Genomic DNA, 24,574 nt, shown 5'->3' with positions numbered 1-24,574 from the left:
GATAAATTAGGTCGGTTTTAATGTGTTTATTGATTGCTGATTGACCTGAGTGCCGAGCTTCTAAAAATTCTCTGGTGTTTTTGAACCGCTTCTATCTAAGATCACAACATCACATGATTTGCTTAGTTTGATTTTCTTTTGAAACTCTTTTGTAATCAAATGAATCAAAAATGAATGATCTTTCTCAATATCACCGATCCAAATAGTTTATTTTCACTGCGTTTTATAAGGGCTTAAAATGATGGGTAGACCTCGAACAGATTTAACAATAATATTTGGTTAAATGTAACGATTTTAGCGAATCTAACTTTTGCTATTCTTTAAAACATATTTCTATAACACATGATTAGGAAAATAAATTGAATGTTTCAATCAATTCTCAACAATAACCAACCATCGCTCATCGGATTCAGTGGGTAACTGTCTCACAGCCCACATAGTTAAGCTCCACTGGTCATAACTACTTACTCTAAGGATTACCATCTTAAATAAATAGTCTTTAGTAAACACGTGATTATTATGCAAATAAGGCTTTATGGATTTACCAAATTTTATAGCTTGCACAACAGACCAAACTCAGTTAGACAATCATTAAAAACTAGGAAACACTGTGCAGTTATCTCATTCTAGCATAGCATTCTTCAACTGCAAAATTCAAGTGCCTTTACAAATGCCTCTACAACCAACTTATTAATTATTTTATTCATAGTATCAGTCATCTTTTATGTATATTTATATATTTTGATACATCCTCTTATCGTCTTAATTTTTTCTCTTTTAGTCGGCTTATCCACCATCACACTATATAAGACGTGTACCACAAAGAAAACTCCATTTATTTACATTTTTTCAGTTAATACAATTAGGATTTCTATGTGCATTTGGATTTGCACCTAGTCCATATGTGAAACTAATATTTCCTGTAATACTTGTTGTACAAATAGTTTTAAGGTAAGAAATTATTTAATATTTTATTCTGTAAATATTTAACAAGAACATATGTATTACTAACAAAAAACACTAAAACTGAATAAATCGTCATAATTAAACCCTCGAAAATTAGGAACTGTGGCTTCATAGCTATGAATAATATACAAAATATACAAACATTGAAACAACTGAAATTTAAACAAGTAGATTCAATCGATTTATTGTATTTATCTAAGGTGATTACACTGCTGGACGATGGCTCAGTGATCTAGAGTTTGAAAGTTTATACATGACACTAGAGATCCAGGGTTCAACTCACGGATGCAAGGGAGTGGATCTATACTGCTGAGATGTCCGTTACTAGTAGAGTGGATGCTACTCACAGGACTGTTTCTAAGCAGTATATAATGAAACGTGTCATCGAAGTTGAGACAAACGTCAGACGGAGTAAAGAGCTTCAGTTCATAGAAAGCACAGTATTAACAGAACACTTGGAGATGAGACGAGAAAACAATTGAGATGATGGAACATACTGAAAGATTGAAATGGACGATTGAAGGTTATGTAAAATTATTATGTAAATGCATTATAACTTCTCTCAATAAATGCATATTCTTACTGCCTATTGTTGTGCTTTACACTAAGTTGAAACGGCTGTCCAGTTCTTTCAAGTTTCCAATGGTAATCAAAATAGAATCAGTTAATGATTTTATTTATGAAAATTCTACAGTCTCTACATATCTTTAATGTAAATTCAAATTTCATTGAATTTCACCTAATAGATAAGCAAAACACAATGATTCAATTCTTCTGTTTGGAAAAAAAAATTTTCTCAATAAACTCTTGTTTATATACTAAGAACAGAAAACATTAGAAATTGACATCAATTTATTACAATTCATGTGTTTCAAAGATTCAAAATACCCACTAGTTATTTTAATAGTATAGATTTAATTTAGTCACATTAGAAACAGTTATAAATAATCATTCAGTTTACTGATATAAGTAGTCATAATCACTTTCTAAAAAATACAGATACAATTTATAAAAGAACAATATAGGTTAGTGATTTCGTTCTATTCTGAAGATTAAAAAAATGCTTTTGTTAATAGTAAAAATAAGACACTCATACATGCTTATTATCTATTCGACTTTTAATTATTTAGCTCATTGAATACAACAGTTGGCATAATTCGCTTCAATCAGGCAAGGTGACCCAAACCCTAAGCGAGCTACAGTCACAAGATACAAAGATTTATTAAATTCTGAAACAGCTAGATTTTATGATTAGCATTCGTGTAATATATTACATTTTATCAATAAAAGTGACTATCTTAACTGAAGTAGACTAGTAAAATAATTTTAGTGTATTTCAACTGGAATCAACATGGTACTTAACATCAAAATATCTGTACTACAATTATTACTTTTCTTTGTATATTGCATTTAAATCACGTGATAAAATCAACAATCAAACTACATTATCATTAAATACATTTGATATAGTTGAGAACATGAGTCAATTGAAGCTAGACCACCATTGAAAACCTGGAAGCACTGGACGGCCGTTTCGTCCTATATAAAATTATTAAAATCTCCACAAAAACCCCCTTCTGAAATACATTTAAGTATACAAATAGATGAATGAAAACACTCAAAAAAATTCGAAGAAGCTAGGTATGATATATTTTACTTCAGATTGATAAACAAACAATATTTCTATCAGTTTTGATCGATGAGGTTTACATAAACGGACCTCAAATAAAATGATGACTAACAAAGAGAAAATGATCAAATGCTTGACTGTATTATCGAATTTTTAAGAAGTTAACTTATAGAAAAAATCTCTTGGAATTATGTTATAACTACTAATAAATAAATTACAAAGTCATTTACTCTGTAATGCCGTGCTTCGCTAATCGTTCACCCTGATAACCGTTATAATTCCAATCTTAACGGTGCATAAAATTCAGAAGGCAAAGAGAAGCGGCAACTACAGTTACATTGACAAATGACACTCATTTGAGATGGCGGGTAACCCAACTCACTTTAATCAAGCGTTAATCAATATTTATATTCAGATAAGAATAAATGACAGACATGTGATAAATAGGATAAGAAGTGACACACACCTACGCTCATATAAAAAAATAGGGTTAATGAGTGAATAATTAACAAGATCGAAACATGACTCATAAAGGATAGGTTAATTGGCTTGTCCCGAATCTAGAATAAAGTATATAAGTTTAACATAACAACCGATACTACAACTCTCTCTTGTTAATTAACCACCGAAAATTATTTTAAAAATAATTAGAAGCCAAAAAATATTTTTATCTTCTTCTTAATACTAATTGTAATAGAGACGATATGATAAAGTTACTTTTTGTTTCTGGTTAAAAATCATTATTTAACTGATATTAGTTTTGAGTAAGAGAATCCATACTGACTGTACATATCCATGAAAAGAAATTGTCATACACTTTTTTCTGAAAAATCGATAAAGTTTTTTTAAAATATTATTTTAAAATTCACTAATCTAATCTCAGTGGTCTATCGGTTAAGTGCTCTGGCGTGAGACTGGTAGGTCCTGGGTTCGAATCTCGTGAGGCGGGATCGTGGATGCGCACTGCTGAGGAGTCCCACGATAGGACGAAACGGCCGTCCAGTGCTTCGAGGTTTTCCACGGTGGTTTAGCTTCAATTGACTCATGATCTCAACTCTACTAAATGATATACATTGACTTTAGTTTGTATTCAATTACTGAAAATTTGATCGGATTCATTATATCTATATATTTATTTTCTGAATTGTTATACAATGAATAGTTTTCTTTTATCGAGACTATAATTTATGAACGAACCAATCAGATATAAGATGACGAATATTGGATTTTGGCGTAAAATTCATTTATACATTTAGTTAATTACCATTTTGACATTTTAGCTGATGTCAGTTAGTGATAAGAACCCTAAACCTAATTCCTAACTTTAACCATAAACCGTAAATCATAATTTTAATTCCTCACACTCTTTTTTATAACTTTCATTTGGTCTTATTTATTAGATGGACACTCTGAAGGTCACTTTAGCTTCGCTCAAAGGTCATCCATTAATTATAGTCTCACCTTTCTTTTTACTGATAATTATCTAATAACCCCCCCCCTTTTCAATTTTTGATATCCAATGAATAATTAACGTTAAAAATAACAATTCTTCTTTTATTTATTTTAGACATACACTTATTCCTAAAGCAATTGATTCTAAATATCTTGAGGCGCTGGATCGTCATTTTTAATCAAAAAATTGAAAAAAAATTTGGATTATTCCTACTGATAATCTACTATCATCTTAGAATTACTATCATTACTTCTGTTATTCATTCTATCTGTATTGTTAACCAGTCCTAACGAATGTTTTAAAAGGTGAAACATTTCATGGTATACAAATATACATAAGCAAATATGGATAGTTCCATAAAGAATGAGATCATCTGTAATTTTTTTACTTCTAAATGAAATTCACATTTTATTTTATTTTTTTCTTGTATCTAAGGTGAATATTAAAAATAAAAAAATAATAAGATTTAATAGAAACTATGGGATGTTTAAAAATATGTATCCTATTTAAATTGAATATTTATTTATTTTAATCTTGGTTTTCTATTCATTATTATTGAATTGGAATTATTTCATTTTTTTTCTCATTTTTTCATTGATAAATAGAATTTCTATTGTAAAGTTAAAAGTTAATTTAGAATATTCTATTGTATATTTAAAGTTGAATGATATAGTGAATTATATATTTAAATAGAACAAATTTCATATACATACTAATCATCTTCTCACTAAAGACTAACCTTAAGAAAGCCACAAAATCTTCTTCTGATAATATTCATCATTTGCAAACTATTGATTGGCTTCAAGAAGTATTTCCTGGAGTTTTAGTGAGAAGCTGTAACCAGTGGAGTTTAACTAAGTCTGTTGTGAGATACTAACTCACTTAAGACAATGATGGATGGTAGCTAAATTTCGTGGATTCTTTAAAGTTAGATATTAATACTGTTGGATGCTGACTCATTGGTCCAGAGGTTAAGCGTTCGCACGCAAAACCGATAGGTTCTGTGTTCGAATACCGTGTGCGGGATCGTGGATTCGCACTGTTGATGCGTTCCACTCTAGGACGAAACGGTCATTGAGTGCTTTTAGGTTTCCCATGGTTTTCTGTAAAACTAAAGTAAATCTAATGCTTGAATAATTATTGAAAGGACTATTCTCTAAAATAACATGATTAAGACAACTTGAAAAACAAAACATCTTGTTATAGTGTTTTCTTTATCATCTAGTACACTACCGTAGATTCATGTCATTACACTAGAAATATTGTTCTGTTATTCTTATTAATCTGTTATCTATAATCATTCAAAATTGGAGATACCATGCGATTGTAAGCAAATGTATACAATGTGTTTTCTACTTGTATATCGGAAGTTATCTGAATGACTTTCCATGTAGACTAACTTTCCATCTAATTATCATTATCTAACTGTTTATTTACTAAAGACATATAGAAAAGATGTATTTACAGTACTTAATTTTTCTAAACTAAAAATCATTGTCTGGTGAATATTACTGACATCTCTAAATTGATAAATTAGCGTTTAGTTTATTTGATTCTTTCAATTCAGTTCTAGTCTCATCTTATTTTTTTTTAAAGTCATTTTCTTTAGCAACTTTCTATTACTTATCCTTTTTTAATTGATATCTAGGGCAAAACTATACTTAGGCAACAAGATAGATAGTGATTTTACAATATTTACAAAGTTTAAAACTAATAAGCAAAACTGTCGTTCAAATCAACAGGGTATATGACATGGTATGAAAGTTAATTTACAAAAAGAAAACGCCTGTTTCTAATGCAGATACTATTTGTAACGAAAAATTAAATGCTTATGCGTTTCAGGTTAATATTAAGGATATTTGTTAAGGTTTAAAATGTTTCATGTAAATGATGACCACCTATGCTTGGAAAATAACTAATCTTTTTGAATGCTTCAAGTTTTCTATAATAAATTATTTGTTTATATAACGTATTATGATTGGCTTACAATCGGATAAGTTTCCATAAGGTCATTCTAAGGTGATTCGAGGTCGTCGATGAAATATTACTACACCATGTCCAGTTTGAAATTCTTTAATTCTGTAAGCTTACGTATGCAGATTCTTATGTACTTTATTATTGAGTGACATTTTGTTACTTTGACAAAAATATAACAATGCATTTCACTTAGATTTTTAGAGAATTAAATTTCTCCAGATTATTGTACAATTTAAATCATTTGCTGATAATGAAGAAAAAACATAAACAAATGATTGATATCATCCTAACAATTGATAAGCTTTAAAACAAGACATATTGATTTATTTTCACTGTACAATCTTAGTCTATCCAAGCACCTTGAATGTGGAAAGTAGAATGGTTCCAAGAGTTTTGCAAGATATGATACACCCATCTACACTGAAAAACTTTTCCTCAGCATAAAAAAAGAAAACAAAGTATCATGTTTCTCTAAAATCAATACGATAATAACATTGGTAGAGATAAAATCAAATGTATGCAGAAACGCATATTATTCTGAAGGTTAATCATATTGATTTATGAAATATTGTACAGCCTAACTAAAGACGTGTACCCTTTTGAAGAGTTGTTAATAATAGTAACCAAATACCTTACATATTGATATAAACTCTTAGATTGGCTACTTTCGGTGGGTTTTTTTTATCCCGATTCTACATCTGTAAACAGTGAATTTAGAAATTATCAATGTCAGATTAATAGGGCGACTCGTCCCTTCGGCCTAAAACTGTGTGTATGAACTTCATGATGTTTATTTTGTGATTACACCATATATCATTTATGATAACAAAACACTTGGACTCAAATAAATTAAACATCAAACAATGTTGTTTACTTTAAGCTAAATAGCTTTTATAGTTTGGTGGTAAATTTAGGTTAATTGATTTCCATGCATATAATATCAGTGATGTACATTCTGTTGTGTCATAAATCCGAAATCATCATGTGATCATAATTTACACTTGATAGGGTAAATAATAAACAATATAGTTAATATAATTCTACCTTTATCCGCAAGTAGGCTAGGATACAAAGCAGTACAACTCACTGAATTAGTGTTTTTATACACTTGCTATGTACATAAGTCTATTCAGAACTTTATCCGAGGTTGTTATGATGAAAATAAGGTGCCAAAATGAAATATCAACTTCTTAACCAGTAGAAATAAATTCAGTGTAATTTACGTCACAATAACCTCCAAATATTTTAAATGAGATTTAATAGATGGGTTACAATGGAATGAACTGGTACTTTAAGCGACCAAAAGTTTCAAGTCTTTATTACCAAAAAGGTAATGGATGTGAACATTTGAAGACCATTAAACTTAGATACGACGATCTTCAGTGTTCAATTGAGCGAGCTTAACTTAAATTTTCAAAATTAGTTAAGTAAAAGAGTGAATTAATTTTCTTAAGAACTACATTGAACCTATTTTACTGTTCATCATCTTCGACTAAGTTTACATAGGATCGAAAATTATTCAGTTACTCTTCAATGTTTTTAGAGTACTACAAAAAATCAATGTGTTCTTCGATTAATGATTTCAAGACTATGAATGTCAATAAAATGGAGTGAAGTAATTACATCCTGTTGTGAACCAGTGGCTTTTATCTACAGATATTAATATATGAAAAACCAGATGAACCACTCTGACAGTTTTTATGCATTTATGGAGCTCAATTTATTGTCAGAAAGTCAAATATTTCCCAATATATTCGAAAAAGTTAAGTTTTAGGTTTAAATAGGTTCACGTTATTGACAGACATTACTTAATTCCATTAATTATCAAATTAGATTTCAACACGTAAATACTAAAATGCTACTATCCTTGTTGTGATTAGTCCTATTTCCAACAAGTCATATTAAATCATATCGTTTGGATTTCAGCTTACAATATAAACTGTATAAGTAGCAAAATTTGGTTTTAAGCAGACTGCTTCAAATCGTGTACGTAATAAGCTCAGAAAAGTGTTATTTGAGGAAATATGAGGAGGCTACATAACAGCTACTTCTCAGATATACCCATGAAAGCCTCAAACTAAAGAGGGGGTTATAAGAAATTCTGTATGGATGGTGTTTTTAATATCGTATGTAGATTGGGAAGGGAAGTTTTTGTTACATTGAGATAAAAAAACAACCACTCCTTTTATACTGTTAACTAAACGTTGAAAAAGTTCACAACCATTAAAAAAACGATGCACTGATGAGTGGTGTTAAAAGGAAATTAGGTCTATACTGAGAAGTAGCTAATTTCCTAATCTACTCATGTTATTCGATGAGTGGACCCATATCCTTTAACCTAAATAAATGACGATGATTTACGGAAATGACTTTGTTTTGTTTTAGGTACTACCTAAGTTGTAAGTAGTATATTATTTCAAAAAAACTTTCTCGACCTCAATCTAGTCATTAGAACTTCATTTAAACTAAATTTTTATGTTGCAAGTTACATACTATTAATATCAACAGACTCATAAGCTTAAACCCAAATATAAACCTATTACATTCAATGGATAAATACACTACCATGGAACAGATGACAAAAAGAAGCAAATAATTCGACAATAAAACAAACAGTATGAATGAAGTGAAATAATTAATTCTAATTTATAATTATATCTCAGTACGCTTTAATATTCTTTGTCACAAACTGAAAAGAATACCCCAGTATAGTCAGTCAATGATATCTCATTATTAATTAAAGTTACTAACCATCATTTATGAAACACACAGATCGGTTAGATTTTAGTGACCATAAATGGAAAACAGTCTTAGCAAATAGCAAACATTGAAAGGAGCCCATTTGATTCCAGACAATACTAAAGTAATACACACAAGACTAAGTAAAAGTCTTATCAGTTAACTTAAATATTAAGTCGATCAATAGAATGAATTCGTTTTCCTAGGTGCTTAAACTGTATTAGTATTTTTGATTTATGGAATCATAAAGCTGCAAGCTTAAAAGTTTTTAACTAATAGTTAGGTACTGTATGTAGCCTGTTATAGAAATGCTGAGGTTTCTGAACCATCTTGAACATTAAATTTCTGTTAATACAAACTGTAATATCTAGAACGCTTTCTTGATTTTGACTGATAGAATTTAATAGAATAAATTTTATTTTGTATTCTGTCAGTTTATTTTCGTATGCTTTATATTTCTAAAGTGTTGATGAGGCAACAAATCTAAATAATAAAATGTACAAGATCAACCGTAGAAACTTAAATAATGTCAAGCTATTATTATCTTTACTCTGAACTAAAAATATTTGTGGAAGCTTTTTAGTGTAATGAACAATCTTTAGCTTCCATAGTTGAAAGCGTGAGTCAATTGAAGCTAGACCATCAAGGAAAACCTAGAAGCGTTGGACGGCCGTTTCGTCTTATATAAAATTACTAAAATCTCCACAAAACCCCCTTCTGAAATACATTGAAGTATAAAAATAGATGAATGAAAACACTTTAAAAAATTCGAAGATGCTACGTATGATATATTTTTCTTCAGATTGATAAAAAAAAAATGATATTAACCAAAAGACCACTGAGCCGGCATCCGATGGTGTTTATTTCTAACTCCAACCAGTCCACGAAGTTGAGCAACCGTTCACCAATTGTCTTCAGTGAGTTTCTATCTCACAACAGACGTGGTTTGAACTCCATTGGTCACTACTTCTCACTAGAACTCCTGGATTTACATCTCGAAGTCAGTCACTAGTGACCATATGATTATAATGAGAAGGGATCTATCAGTTAAGTGCTCTGGCGCGAGACTGGTAAATCCTGGGTTCGAATCTCGCGGGTGCGGGATCGTGGATGCTCACTGCTGAGGAGTCTCACAGTAGGACGAGACGGTAGTCCAGTGCTTCTAGGTTTTTCATGGTGGTCTAGCTTCAATTGACTCACGCTTTCAACTATGAAAATACTAAATCTCCACAAAACCTTTCTCATTAGAATCCTTAGTTTATCATTTCAAACTCAATTATAAGATTGTCGCAATATAAAAGAATAATCCATATAAAATATTATCATGAAAGAACACAATTATGGTATAATCAGTTCAAAATAAATCCATAGAAACCAAAGCTTCATACAACAAGAATAGCACTTATGTTAAACATTAAGTCAATATTAATAGAGCAGTGATAAATCAGCATATATATATTTTAGTCGATAAAGTAAACAACCAATACTATCCTTATTATATTTTAGGTTCAATTGTGATTTGTCCTTTATGCATGTCATGGAAATCATTTTTTTTTAAAAATTGTATCATAAATATGAATAATAATTCAAGAAAATTTCTGTTTTAATTCACTAAATTATTCCTACTAGTTTGATTAATTAATTTCACTAATTTGAAAAATTCAAATAATCATTAATTAACGGTTACAAATTAATTTGATAACAAATATTTCCTACAAAAAGAAAAACGGTAGGTAACTTTTTTATTTGAGAAATTCTTTGTAATTAAAAGTTATTTACTTTGAAAATGCTGTTTATTGATGGTAAGTAATGAATTCTGTCTGAATAAGATTTATTTAAATCAAAGTCAACTTGTGATTTAATAAAAAAAAGAGTTTTTGATTGAGATCATGAACAGATTAATGTTAGACCACCACCTGGGAGAACTGGGAGGCCGTTTCGTCCTATTGTGGGACTCAACAGCAGTACGCATTCTTGGTCCCGCTCGCGCGATTCGAACCCATGGCCTTCAGTCTCCCACGCGAACACTTAACCTCTAAACCATTGAGCCGGCATCCAACGGTGTTAATGTCTAACTTCAACCAATCCACGAAAAGAGTTGAGTGATATACAGATAGTCTGTTCCTTTAATACAATAGCTGAAAAGAAAAAGATTAAGGTTTTAGCTACTGAAAAAAAAGCCTGCAATTTACTGAGACATCCTAGAAGCTGATTAATATTGAATAATCTTTTTTTCATTGTTTATAATTAGTTTGATGTTATATGGATGGAGAGATTCGATGGAAAGCAATAAGCTATTTTTCCTGCTAGATAACACTTTTCAGTAAAGTCTGTCTACAACTTTGAAGGAATTCGATACTCTTTGTGAAATTTCAACCAAATCAAATTTAGGAATTTCTACATGGAATAAAATATGATTTAACTGAAGTAAATAAGTTTGTAAGGTATGCTTAAACATATTAAAATACTTAATTTTATCATGTCGATTGAACTAGAGAGACCAGTTTCAAGATGACATGTATTTTCAACCCTTTTCGTTCTAGAACATAATATGAACTATGTATAATAACCGGGGATTCGAATAAATAATATTAAAAATGACCCTTAGGTTAGTTTAAAAAAATATGATTGATGAAACCATATGGTACAAAATGAAATATAATATTCGAAAAACTGAAAAACAATAATTACTGTCAAAGTAATGACTTCTCTCCTCTTCAAAGGCCCTGGTATAGCTAAAGATGGTGATGACATTGGTGTTAATAGGTAAGTAAAATCTGGATATAAAGCGTTTCGATCACTAACTTTGAACATTTAACAGTTGAACTCACTGATCATTACCTCTAATTTAGTTCTAAATTATTCTTTCATCGGATATATCCATCAGTAACATTTCAGAATAAAATACCTTCACAACTATGCAGTGGAGTTTGTCAATCACTATGTGATTATTTTTGAATGGACTATGAAGTAAGTTAAACTTGAGATTTCAAATGAACATAAATACATTTGCTCACTAGAGTAATTAAGGACAATATACAAATGACGGATTATACCAACACGACTAACAGATTGGGAATGAAGGCTGAACAAATCACACGAGTCATGTATGTATAGTTCATGAATACTTACGCAGATCCAAAAATTCGACCAGAAGTTAATGGGATGATAATGAGTTGACACATAGCTAAATAAATGTAATTTTTTTGGTCTGATGAGATGGAGCATCCATGAATATACAATAATGAGATGTAAAACATTCAAAAATAGAAAATACAATGAACATGTCCTTTCCATTAATACTGATTTTAGATGAAAGCATTTGGTATGTAAAACCTTTGTTTTCTGTCATTTTGATACTTTCAATCGAAATTCCAACAGTTTTCTAGATACAATAAATCATAGAAACACCATCTAGGTAACTAGTAATGAAACAAAATCTGAAAATATATTACCTTTTTTCCTCCTAATCTATGTATCTAACCATGTTACGGTTAGTTTGATTGGAGAAGTCCTGGCAACTAGAAAGCACTGGACATCTGCTTCTTCATAGTTTGAGACATCTCAGTAGCATACAATCACCATCCCAGACAATCAATGGAGACCATGACCTTCAGTTATCATACTATTAAGCAGCTGACTAAGTATCCAGTAGTACATGTTCGTCATTTTAATTGATTTGTTATGAGAATTACCAGAAATCGTGTGAAATCCATTCCAGTAATTAATATCCATTTTTTCACTAACAAGTTTCAAGATTCGTTTTTTAACGTGGAAATAGGAAGTCTTGATCTATGAAATCAATCAGAACAAAAGTAGAAAAAGAAACTTTAGAGTGACATTAATTAAAGTTAGCTTTAGATTACATATTGACTAGTTATAAAAATATGGACGACTATATTACATCTCAGTAACTCAAAAATATTCTAATCTCTACAAGATTCATAAATATTGGGTTCAGACCCCATACTGAACCATGTGTTTGATCTTTGTAATTCATCTTGAGTTCATTATGAAACCCACATTCAATAAGCTTTATTATAACAATACTTCAGTTATATTTTTAAAACTTTATAATGAACTAATCTACTAATTATGTGTAACAGGTATTGAACTTACTCAAATAAACAATCACCTTAATGTAAATAAATTAATATATTTGTAATATCTTAATGAGTAGAAAAATTAGATTTTCTGAAGTTTCGTGACTCAGTGTAAGCCACTTCTTCAGAGACTGAAAACATTATCCAGTAACAATTTATTTTCTTTTTATAATGCTATCCTAATTAGGAATAAATTAAAACAATTATTGACTCATTAGATGATCATATTCCATGTAACTACGCGTTTCATCTTATTTTTTGATTTTGAAAAATAAAAACAAACGGTAAACAAATACAATCTTTATCATGTTTCCAATCAAATAAAAACATAGACAAACATTAGTTGTTATATAACTCATATAAATTAAAAAGTCAGTCAATAATATACTATTCTATACAGGGGTAATTTTAACCAAATTTAATTACTAGTAAACAATTTATAATTATTATAAAATTAGAATTCACTTGGTATTGTTTGTTTGAATCTTCCCATTGATGTTTAGGTCTGAAATTGATCAGTTTCTGTTATTGGAATATGTGCATACTGTGCGTATTGCCTCGATATAGCCTTAACCCACAAGCATTATAAACAAAGATGGACAGTGACTAGCAGTGGAATCCGGGACGCGTGTTTCCTCCTATTTGAAATTATGAAATTATTTGGAAAGAAAAAAAGAAAAAAAATCGATAAAAGTTATACAACTTTGGTTGACAAATATATCCCGTACATAATTATGTATTACCTTTTTTTAGTTAATCAAATTAGATTCATCAAAATATATAAATAAAGTGATGTGTACATTCAATTCATATGGGTAAAATAATGAATTATCAATTGTGTGGCGAAGGCCATTATCAAAGAAAGAACGAGGTCCATGTTTCATTCAAAACGCAAAAGACATGAAAACGATTGTGTCACATCCCACTGCGTTTACCAATTTAAATGTGTGTGTGGTCCCACATACATAGGGAGGAGCAATCGTGATCTGAAAATTAGGGTGGGTGAACATGTACCAATATGGCTGCAAAAACAAATGGAATCGAATGATCCAATAAGAGTAGAGGATAAACATCCATCATTCTTTATTGCCAAACATATAATCGAAACAGGTCATAAGATTGATCTTAACTCGGTTTTTGTGGTGTCGCATAAAAGTGTAAAAGGGAGTATACTAAGGTTTATTGAAGCCTTAGCCGTACAAAAATTCAAACCCCATTTGTGCATTCAAAAACAGTTTGTTCTCTCCTTAAACCTACCCCGGTAATATTAACTTATTATCCAGAGTGATTAGGTGTCAAATTGTTTTCACATTATTATTATTATTATTATTATTATTATCCTTGTCTATTCTTACCCCCCCCCCATTTCCAGTCTACTTGATCCTTTATTTTTATATATAAATGTTCTTAACACGTATATGTGTGATCAGATTGTTCGAAATGTATTGCGTTAATATATTACATAATTCTGATAATCTTCGTCTTCTTATCAAAGGGACTAATTGCTTTAAATTATCACTCAATTGATCATTATCTATTCTATTAGTAATTAAAACAAAAATATTGTACTCAAAATATTGTACTCAATAAAAAGGAATATTCATTATTACATTTGTATGATATTTTAGTGGAAAAATTTACATATATATATATATATATATTAAATGTAAAAAGTTAATTGCACACATTCAAATGTTAAACACAAAAGTTTATTGTTTGTATTTATTGATTGCCAATTATTTACAGACTAAATAACCTAAGACATATCCATAATAAAACGAATCATAATCTTTACAAATGTAATTTTAGAAGGTGTCGTACTATTATGTTACTTTATATTGTTGTAACAGAGTACATTGCTCACTATTTTCGTTACTAAAATCTTCACCAAACTCCTTCTGATAATTAAGTAATTGTCCACCAATGGCAATAGATGACTGTTACTCTGCATTGCAAAATGACTTAATTTAAACATGTGAATCGTTTGATACTAATTGATCGATCTAAAGATTATAATAATTGTTGCATAACTAGAATGTTCACAGTGAGGTTGTGGGTACATACACTGCTGGAGAGTTCAAAACTATTATGAAACCGTTATCCAGTGCTTTTATATTAATTTTCCAATCTTTCACTGACCAATATTAATACATAATGAGTACTGTTTTTTTTTTAAATTAAAAAAATCTCCACAATATTATTCACTCATGTATTCAATGTCATTATCTGTAACTTCCATAGTTGTTTTTTTTGTTTAATATGAAACCAAAACTTCTACACTTAAACCAACCTATTGTTCAAAGAAAGTAACGTGACTAATGTTTTTTTGCGAAAAGATTAAAAATGTAAGTTTTAGTTGACAAACTTAAATAAACCATAATCATTGATAGAATGACAAATAATGCCAAAATGTCAAAACCATAGTGATTAAAGAATTTGATCAATTATGTTTACTAAGATGATTTATCGACAAATGCAGGAGAAGACGACAAGTGTAGAAGCAGCCTCAGCAACAGTAGGTCTCAATATACACAAAGGGAAAAGCAAGATTCTCCGATACAACACAACATTCATCAATCAAATCACACTTGACGGAGAAGCTTTGGAGGATGTAAAAACCTTTACATATCTGGGGAGCATCATTGATGTGCACGGTCAGTCAGTCAGTCATTCACAACGTAGAACTTCGTACGCACGTACATCAGTTCGAGTTGCCATACCACATTAGCTCAGAGATGCAGTTGTCGATTCGAATCCCATAGTCGCAAAAGTAGTAAGAGTATAAGTATTAATGTGAAAGATTAAGGTTTGAAGATATTATTCAAGGAGTATAATCCAGTGAAACAAATTTGGAAAGAGAAAAAAGATAGAGGCATGAAGAATTCAGAAGATTAGAACTTGGCAGAATACAAAGAGTGGATGCACCTTCGCCATTGCAAACGATTTTGAGCTATGTCATTCAAGGTCTCTAACCATCGATTGCTATCATCTCGAGAATCCCAACCAGGTAGTCTACACCTATCAGTATGGCTTAGTCCAATTATCAGTAACTTCATGGATTTGTGCCACGTTTTGGTTTGACCACCCCTAGCTTTCTTCCGACCTACTCCTACACCATAAAACACCGCACGTCGGGGCAGTCGGTGGTTGGGCATACGTAACACGTGTCCCAGCCATCTCAACTGATGAAGTTTCACTACTTCATCAATCGATTTGCCATCCTTACCTAGTACCTTACCTAGTACAGAAAATGTGACACTTAAATTTCTTAGCGTGCATAGTAATTTTTATTGTGAATTCTACAGATGAATCCCAAATACGATTTCTGGTTGTAATGATATATCTTCAAAATTAAAGACACTGATATATTTTCAAAGATTACAAGTCAACTTCACTCACTGCTACAGCCAGGAATATCAACTTTAAACTATATAGTCTGAGAAAATATTAACTTATCGAATTAACTTACATTAGTCAATTGACTGATGGAAAACAAAATAATTCATCGAAGCAATATTTTTAAACAAAGATAGTTAGTAGCTAGCAGTGGAATTCAGGACGCACGGTTCGTCCTATTCGGGACTCGTCATTTTGGTGGACTGACTGATCAACTGCAGTCGTTAAGGTCAATGGAAAGATTCATTACAACCAATACATATAGATTAATACATTCGAACAGTATCTCTCTAATTTGCACCAAGATACTGCGTTGTTTAAATCAATGGTTTAACAAACGTAAATTGCTTATTGCTATTATGATTAAATAATTAACTATTAAAATCTTTATTTTACAAAGAATCATCAGTCATCTTGGTAACATTGTAAGAGCATAGTTTACTATAGTATTGAATGACATGAATTTTCTTTTATTTACAGATAGATTGTCCCACTGAATTAATGTATGCCTAAAGGGTATGCACTTCTATCAACTCTTAACAATTATACATTTCATATAAGAACTTTCGTCTAAATTAGAGGGAATAGTTTCACATTAAATAGGAATAATATATTTGTAAAATCTCAGCGAATGAATTTCAAATAAATCCAACGTTTCGCCTGACAATCTGATCTATTTCATCTACTAGTAAAAGGATAAAAGTCAGAAGTGAAGAAACATTTTTTGTTATCAAGATTCAACTAAAAAAATACTTGTTAGTAATCAACCCAATAAGTTATTCTTGTTAATAAATTAATTTAATTTAAGTAGTATAATCATGTAAATTAACTACTTAACCATCTTCTTAAATAAATAAATTAATATATTTGTAATATCCTAATGAGTAGAAAAATTAGATTTTCTGACGTTTCGTGACTCAGTGTAAGCCACTTCTTCAGAGAATAAATAACCAAATTCACATTAATCCAAGTTTAAATAGTACAGCGGAACAACATGAATATTAGGTGATCAATCAAAAAACAGGTCTGAATAAATCAATGTCATGTTATTTCATTTCGGCCGAAGTGATTCATAAGCAACCTGTATGTAATTTTGTGTGTATGTATGTATTGTTAATGATGAAAAATCTCTTCCATGTCGACACAGAACTGCGTCTACAAATTATGTTCTGTCGATTGTGATGCCTTCTTTATTGAAGAGTCATCTCGCGAAATCTTGACTCGCGCCAAAGAACATATTAGGTACACGAAGAAACCTCCTAATAATCCTGTAGAACTGGATAGACTTCAAATTAAATCGTCAATAGCAGTTCACACCATTTTCAACAATCTTCAAATTGATTTCAAAAATATCAAAATACTACAGAAGGGCTTTTCCAATTACAAAGAAAGGAGAGTAGCTGAAGCTTTCCATATAATGCTTAATCCTACTCCTCTCAATAGAAAGGAAGGCCTTACTATACATCCTACTTGGACTATTTATCCTAGTCACCTAGTCTGATATTATTTACAATTTCGCACCATTACATTACAAATTAAACTCTATCCTGTGTCATTATAAAGGTCACACATTTTTCATCATTAACAATGAATACATACACACAAAATTACATACATGTCGCTTATGAATCACTTTGACCGAAATGACATGACATTGGTTTATTCAGACCTGTTTTTTGATTGATCGCACCTAATATTCGTGTTGTCCTGTTGTACTATTTAAATTTTGGTTATTTATTCTCTGAGGAAGTGGCTTACACTGAGTCACGAAACGTCAGAAAATCTAATTTTTCTAGTCATTAAGATATTACAAATATATTAATTTATTTATAATAATCTACCCAATGTTCAATTTATTCAAAATTATCAAATCAAAACTTGGTAATGATACCTACATCTTAAATATTTCACCTCACTTTGCATTCAATGAAAATAAATGACTGAGAATATAGTTGTATGTAATACAAACATGTATTTATATATATATTTTTTCTCTCTCACTCTCGCCCCCTCAGAAAATCAATTCCATTCAGTAATTTTAAAAAGAGAATTTGATCGATGTATCCATGTGTCATCATCATCATCATCATCAATATTATCCATGTGATTTGATTAATACTTATTTTGGTAACAATCAAAACAGCAGTCAATTAAATTAAATCAACTGAATGTTTTCATATTATAATAATATAGTGTCAATAAATATTAACCATTAGATTCATACTTATCAAAGTTTTTCTATTAGCTAATAGTAATCGATAATTTATTGTAGTTTTGAAGGAATTATTTATTTTTATGGTGAATATGATTAAAAATAAAAATGGAAAAAATATTATACCAATAGATTCAATAAGTTGGAAGAGTATGCATACATTGTCTATGATCTCATGGATACATTTCAAAACTGAACAATGAATCATTTAGTTGTATATTATAAATGTGTTTATTAAGCAGTGACCGATATATTCTTAGAATACGGAATCAATAAAGTATTGTTCAAAGCAAAGAAGGACGGGATAACAATGAGTGTTATCTAGTGTTATACACCCTCTAATTATTACAACGAAGACGATAAAGATCAGTTTTATGAAGCTGTAATCGATCATAGCTAAGTGCTCAGGAAAGGACCTGACAACCTTGAAGAGAAACCTAAACACCAAAGTCGGAATAGACAACAATGGATATGAAGATATCATGGAACGACATGGACTGGAAGAAAGGAATGAAAACGAGGAGAGATTTGCAAATCTATATGCATTCAATTAAATGGTTATAGGTGGCACAATATTTCCATACAAACGCATACACAAAGCTAAATAGATCTCATTGAATCACAACACGGAGAACCAGATAGATCATATTTGTATCACTAAAAAAATCCAGAAGGACAATGGAAGATGTGAGAACCAGGAGAGGAGCTGACATAACTTCAGATCACCACCTGGTTGTGGTCATGATGAAACTGAAGCTAAAGAGCCCATAAACAACTAGAAAAACAACATTACACAGGCTTAATACAGTCTTAATTCGAAATACTACCAAACTCTCAGCAACAGGTCCCTAGCATTACAGGATCTACTGAAAGAACAAGAAACTACGGTGGAGGACAACTGGAAAGGGATCAAAAAAGCATCAACTTCAATGTGTCAGGAGGTTCTGAGTCTCAAGAAGCATCATCATAAGGAATGAATCTCTATGGAAACCCTGAACACGACTCAAGAGAGGAGGAACAAGGAGACAGCAGTTAACAACAGTCGAAGACGAGCAGAGAAAGTTAAGGGACAAGCAGAGTACGGAGAAGCAAACAAGCAAACAAAGAAGAGCATTGGGAGGCGACAAGAAAAAATACATGGAAGACCTGGCAGTAACAGCGGAAAAGCTGTAAGAGAAGGAAATATGAAACAACCATACCACACAACGAAGAAACTAGCAGGTAAATATGGTAAACCAGAGAGACCAGTCAAGGACAAAGACAATCACAGAGATTCAAGAACAGAGGAAAGATGGGTAAAATACTTCGAGGAACTGCTGAAGAGATCAACCCCATTGAATCCACCGGACATCGAAGCAGAAAACACAGACCCACCTATAGATGCCACTCCACCAACTATCTAAGAAATCAAGATGGCCATCAGAAAAATCAAGAGCGGGAAAACAGCAGGGCCTTACAATATACCAGCTTGTGGGAGAGGACAAACCAGCTGAAGAGGAAATTAGGAAAAGACGCTGGAAGTGGATAGGACATACATTGTGGAAATCACCAAACTGCATCACGAGATAATCCCTAACTTGGAATCTTGAAGGGATGTGGAAAAGAGGAAGGTTAAAGAACATATTGCATCTGGAATCGGAAGCAGACATCAAAAAGATGAACACCATCTAGAATCAACTGGAAAGAAATGCCAAGGATAGATTTGGGTGGAGAATGCTAGTGGGTGGCTTGTGCTTCTCCACCAGGGGTTAACAGGAGTAAGTAAGCGACCATTTTATATTTTTGCTTTTTAGCTCATCACTTAGATTCTGATTCTTATACTCAGTTCTGAGCCATACCCTAAATTTGATGTATAATTATACTACTCAGTTACCCAAACCGAACTAGAGAAGTGGTTTCGAACCTGCAACTTAATAGCTAAAAGTCGAATGCTTAACCACTGACCTACAGCTCTCATTAACAATTATAAATATACCCAACTAGGCAATACGGTATTAGTTTTCAGAACTGGAAATCAACCAGGTTCTTTAAAACATGATCAGCACTAATTAACCCTGAGGCGCAACCAAGAGTCAGAAAAATGGCATTCAGTTATCTCAAGTCACTTTATCTCAAAGTAATAAACTCTCAACCAGTTCATCATTGAACTACAGGATCTGACTGACGATATGAATTTCGTCAGTACAAACGGATACCGTGTATCTATTTCTTAGCCTAACCGGATTGTATGGAAGAAATGTTGGAAATTCGTTATTTATTTAATGACTTAGAGAATGGGACGTAACTTACATACAGAACAATAGTTAACAAAATACCTTAATTTAACGTGATTACTGATTACAGGGTATTCTACTTATAGAACTATTTCCTTTCCTTAAAATCCGGGGAGAAATACTCCTGAATATATAGGTAAAGACATTAGTTCCGATCCATACATAACTAAATAGGAAGTTATTCCGGTCGAAATATCTGAATAAAACCATCACAACAGTATTAATAATATTAATTCAAGCTGATGTGAACAGAATTCGAAGAGTAATAGACGTAAATCCAAAAACATGGAAGGTGTTAAAACTTCTCGAAGGCAGAAAGTATGACCAACTTATGGACATAACAGAAGATTGATAAGTAGCTTTTGGTTGAAATAATTATATTAATGTTATTCCGGCTACAAAAATCAAATTAGAATTAATGTCCTCAGTCTATTTACGAATGTAAAACCGACCAGCATATTGATTTAACATACTTCATCCAATATATATAACAGATCATTCTGTTCCAGTCATTTTTGTTTAACTTCATCATAGACCTATTGCTGGAAATAACACCCGTCGACTGAATTTACAGGAATTAATCTCCTACCAGGAGGTTCACTTATCGACTTAGAATAAGCAGATGACATAGTACTGTTTGGTGAAGACGTTGATAAAATGAAGTCTTTTGGCAGCACTGAGCAACAATGCCAGAATGTTTAGGATGTTTCTTCCCCCTCTAAATGTAATTCGTTACTCCAGGACTGGCCTGCGTCAACACCTGAACTAAGGATAGGGAGTGAAGTAGTCGGACACGTCGACAACTTTACTTATCTTGGAAGTCTGATCAGCCCTAATGGGTTGGTCTGACGAAATTTCAGCACAGGTCCCAAAACCTCGTTTGGCCTTTGCCACGAGGTATGGCAACGTGGATCAATGCACGTTTGTGCTTGGTCCTACAATGTAGCTGACTGACTCCAGTCACGTGTATTTTCTGGGTCAGGAGGATCACGGAAAATGAGAACGGAAATTACAGAATAGATTTAATAATTAAAGACAGATGAGGATGAGCAAATTTAAACCTCTGTAACTGATCTCTAGCCAGATCATCTAGTTCCTTATGATAAAAGTATGATTATCCGATGGATCACAATCACCGAATTTGTGCCTTTTCAGATTACTTAAGTAAATGGTTAATGACTTTTCAGACTATCACAGTCTAGTAGCTTCGAGTATACTTTCCAATTTACTTCCATCCTAGTCAACATATCGACTGGTCCGGATTAATCATGAGTAACGCGATTTACAGACATCTCAGTAAATGAAGGTTCATAATCTCAATCAACACATCTTTGAATTGGTTTAAAAAACAAGTGTGATACTTGATGTGCTCCAGCTGGAGCCACTAGTTTAAATAGTAAATGGTTGGGAACAGGGATAGAGGAAAATCCTACGTGAATTAGGTTAACGGTGTATTTGCTGAGCTCGAGTGATACTGGAACCGTGTGGGAGACTAACACTTCTCAGCTGTATACGCTGTGAATATTTTTTTCTTGAGAAACCTGAAGATTCATATAGATTAGTGTTGATAGTCTCATCCATATGTGTCATCTGGAAATCTAAGTAAATGTGAACAGGGATTATTACAGTGCATATCCCCTATTTATTCATTTGAACACATAGATATTGGTAAAAAGGGACACCGAATACATATGCGTCACACAAGTCACTTGATTTGTGTGTGGGCTGTGATACTACCTGGGTGCCCAAACCGAAGCAGATGGTTTTCTTAGGGGACCACACCCTGGACGGAAATAAGTTCAGTAACCTTCTATAACAACTCTACATACATCCATAAATGACCAAAGGCACATTCTCTGGTCGACAGAATGAGATTACTTCCAGTTTAGATTATAAGGACCAAGCTGGAAACTTATGAAAATATTCCTGAAGCACTGTTCCCAAGCTAGTTAAATGTTGAGTGATTGCATTGCTAAAACTTTGCAATATGCGACCAAATTTGTGCTCCATTTTACAGACCGAAATAAACACTATTGAAGACTAGTTCAACATATGATACCCCAGTTAGTCCAGAGTCCTTTTTGATTACTGAAGTTGTTGACTTTTGGAAACAAAAGGTCAGTCCCTATTTATTCACCCTTTACTAAGTGTTCAAAATACTCGTAACTATGACAAGGGCCGCTGTGCTGATATCAGACTTATATTGTGACTGGTCCAGTTAACATATTCATCAGTTTCCTTCTTAATGTTCTAATTGCTTCTATAGTCTATCGTTCATGATGTAGGTAATCAAAATTCATTTAATAGACTGCTTACTTTTATCAAATGAAAACTAACCAGTGTTCTTTCGTTCTACAATTTAGCAAAATATTTATAAGCAGCTGATCATCTTGCATCAGTCTAAACCGATAAGGATTTCCAACAGCTCACTGTCTATTTCAACAAATTTACAAGTTTAATAAAGTAGTAAATACAACATAAACTGGTATAATAATGGAGTACAAACTGGATGCGAAACTACAGAAACCATACGAACGTGATCGTACGTAGATTAAGTGAGAGACATCCAGATTATTCATAATACAATCACTAATATTTGTATCCACCAGTATTAATTACAGGCAACAAAGCAATCATAACATGTATTTATTTTTTTTATCAAATGAAAATTATAAGACTAAATGGAAAATATAATTGACATTATATATCAAGAGGTCTGTATAAACGGAACAAAAGATGAAACAAATCTCCAAGGTAAGTTAGTCGCTTGAATACAAATTTTACAACTATCCAACCAAGCACTTCTATATGATACATGGAAACTGTGCTTCAAATATTTCAATCGTTTCATTTGTATTTTTTCGAAAAAAGTAGGTGCAGCATATAGAAACGTATATAGCATGCACAAACACGCACATACACAACACTACTATTTGTATGTATAAACAAGTTTGTTATTCGACAGATTAGAATGTAGCACATATAGGCAGTCAGTTTTTGATGTTCAGTTCACATGGTTGTAAATTACTTTTTTCATCATTCAACGAATACTTTTACTCAAAGTGGAGATTGTAATTCAACGCAGTTAAACTGTAATGAAACACAGGACGACATATTATTGAGAAGGTTAAAAGTGGCAAATAGCTGTTTTATATGTATATCCACAACTATATATAACACTGAAGATGGGTGTAGAGAGAGAGAGAGAAAAAAAAATAACAATAAGATTCGAAAGTATAGACACAGAGGGGAAATAATAAGTAATTGTCGGGGACGATTATATATATATATATATATATATATATATATATGGGACAAATCAAAAATGTTGTTTGAAAAATTCACTTAAACAAGGTAGTTGAACAATGGAACATTTTTTCTGAAGAAAAAAAATTCAAGATCCTTCTTGTCCAAATTCATCTGTAAATTTACGATGTTTGGCTAAGTCTTCAGCATTTACAGTTGGCTTATTTCGTTCTAATGAACTCAACATATCATGCTGTAAAACAAAAGAAAATAAACAAAGAATTAAGAAAAATGTTTTTTGGATCAAAACTGTACCAGTATCGATATAAGTTATGATTAACTTACTAGTGTGATGAATGCATTGCAAATGAATACACATTTTATCAATAAAATATGCAATAAGATTTATTGGCCCTATATCTGACTCCAGATCAGAAGGCTGCGTGTACGGATCACGTCGGCCTCACCACCACTTTAATAGCCCTGAAATATCTGACTCTAGTTTGATCTTCCGATTATCGATATCGACCCATACATATCGTCAATCCTCGTATATAATCATTGACTTAAATGGCATGA

The 24,574-nt window shown here is 31.7% G+C and overlaps 2 protein-coding genes across 2 annotated transcripts in view; one reads left to right on the top strand and one right to left on the bottom strand.

Annotated features, from left to right (window-relative positions):
- The window catches only part of Smp_136030 (putative anion exchange protein), a gene marked incomplete at its 5' end in the record, with an annotated part of 52,299 nt that extends 47,549 nt beyond the window's left edge, over window positions 1-4,750 (top strand). Inside the window, 2 exons of the mRNA XM_018789505.1 lie at window positions 782-951; window positions 4,164-4,750. Of these exons, the coding sequence (XP_018654942.1) occupies window positions 782-951; window positions 4,164-4,227 (234 nt within the window). The 3' untranslated portion in view covers window positions 4,228-4,750. The remainder of the gene's footprint in view (window positions 1-781; window positions 952-4,163) is intronic.
- An 18,423-nt stretch (window positions 4,751-23,173) lies between these two features.
- Window positions 23,174-24,574, bottom strand: part of Smp_025510 (putative skd/vacuolar sorting) — a 14,550-nt gene continuing 13,149 nt past the window's right edge. Inside the window, exon 8 of the mRNA XM_018789504.1 lies at window positions 23,174-24,248. Within this exon, the coding sequence (XP_018654941.1) occupies window positions 24,144-24,248 (105 nt within the window). The 3' untranslated portion in view covers window positions 23,174-24,143. The remainder of the gene's footprint in view (window positions 24,249-24,574) is intronic.

This window comes from Schistosoma mansoni, chromosome W (genome assembly GCF_000237925.1).
Source record: "Schistosoma mansoni strain Puerto Rico chromosome W, complete genome".
In the NCBI taxonomy this organism is placed as follows: domain Eukaryota; kingdom Metazoa; phylum Platyhelminthes; class Trematoda; order Strigeidida; family Schistosomatidae; genus Schistosoma; species Schistosoma mansoni.
Note: the sequence above shows the minus strand (reverse complement) of the source record. Positions and strands in the feature narration are given on the sequence as shown.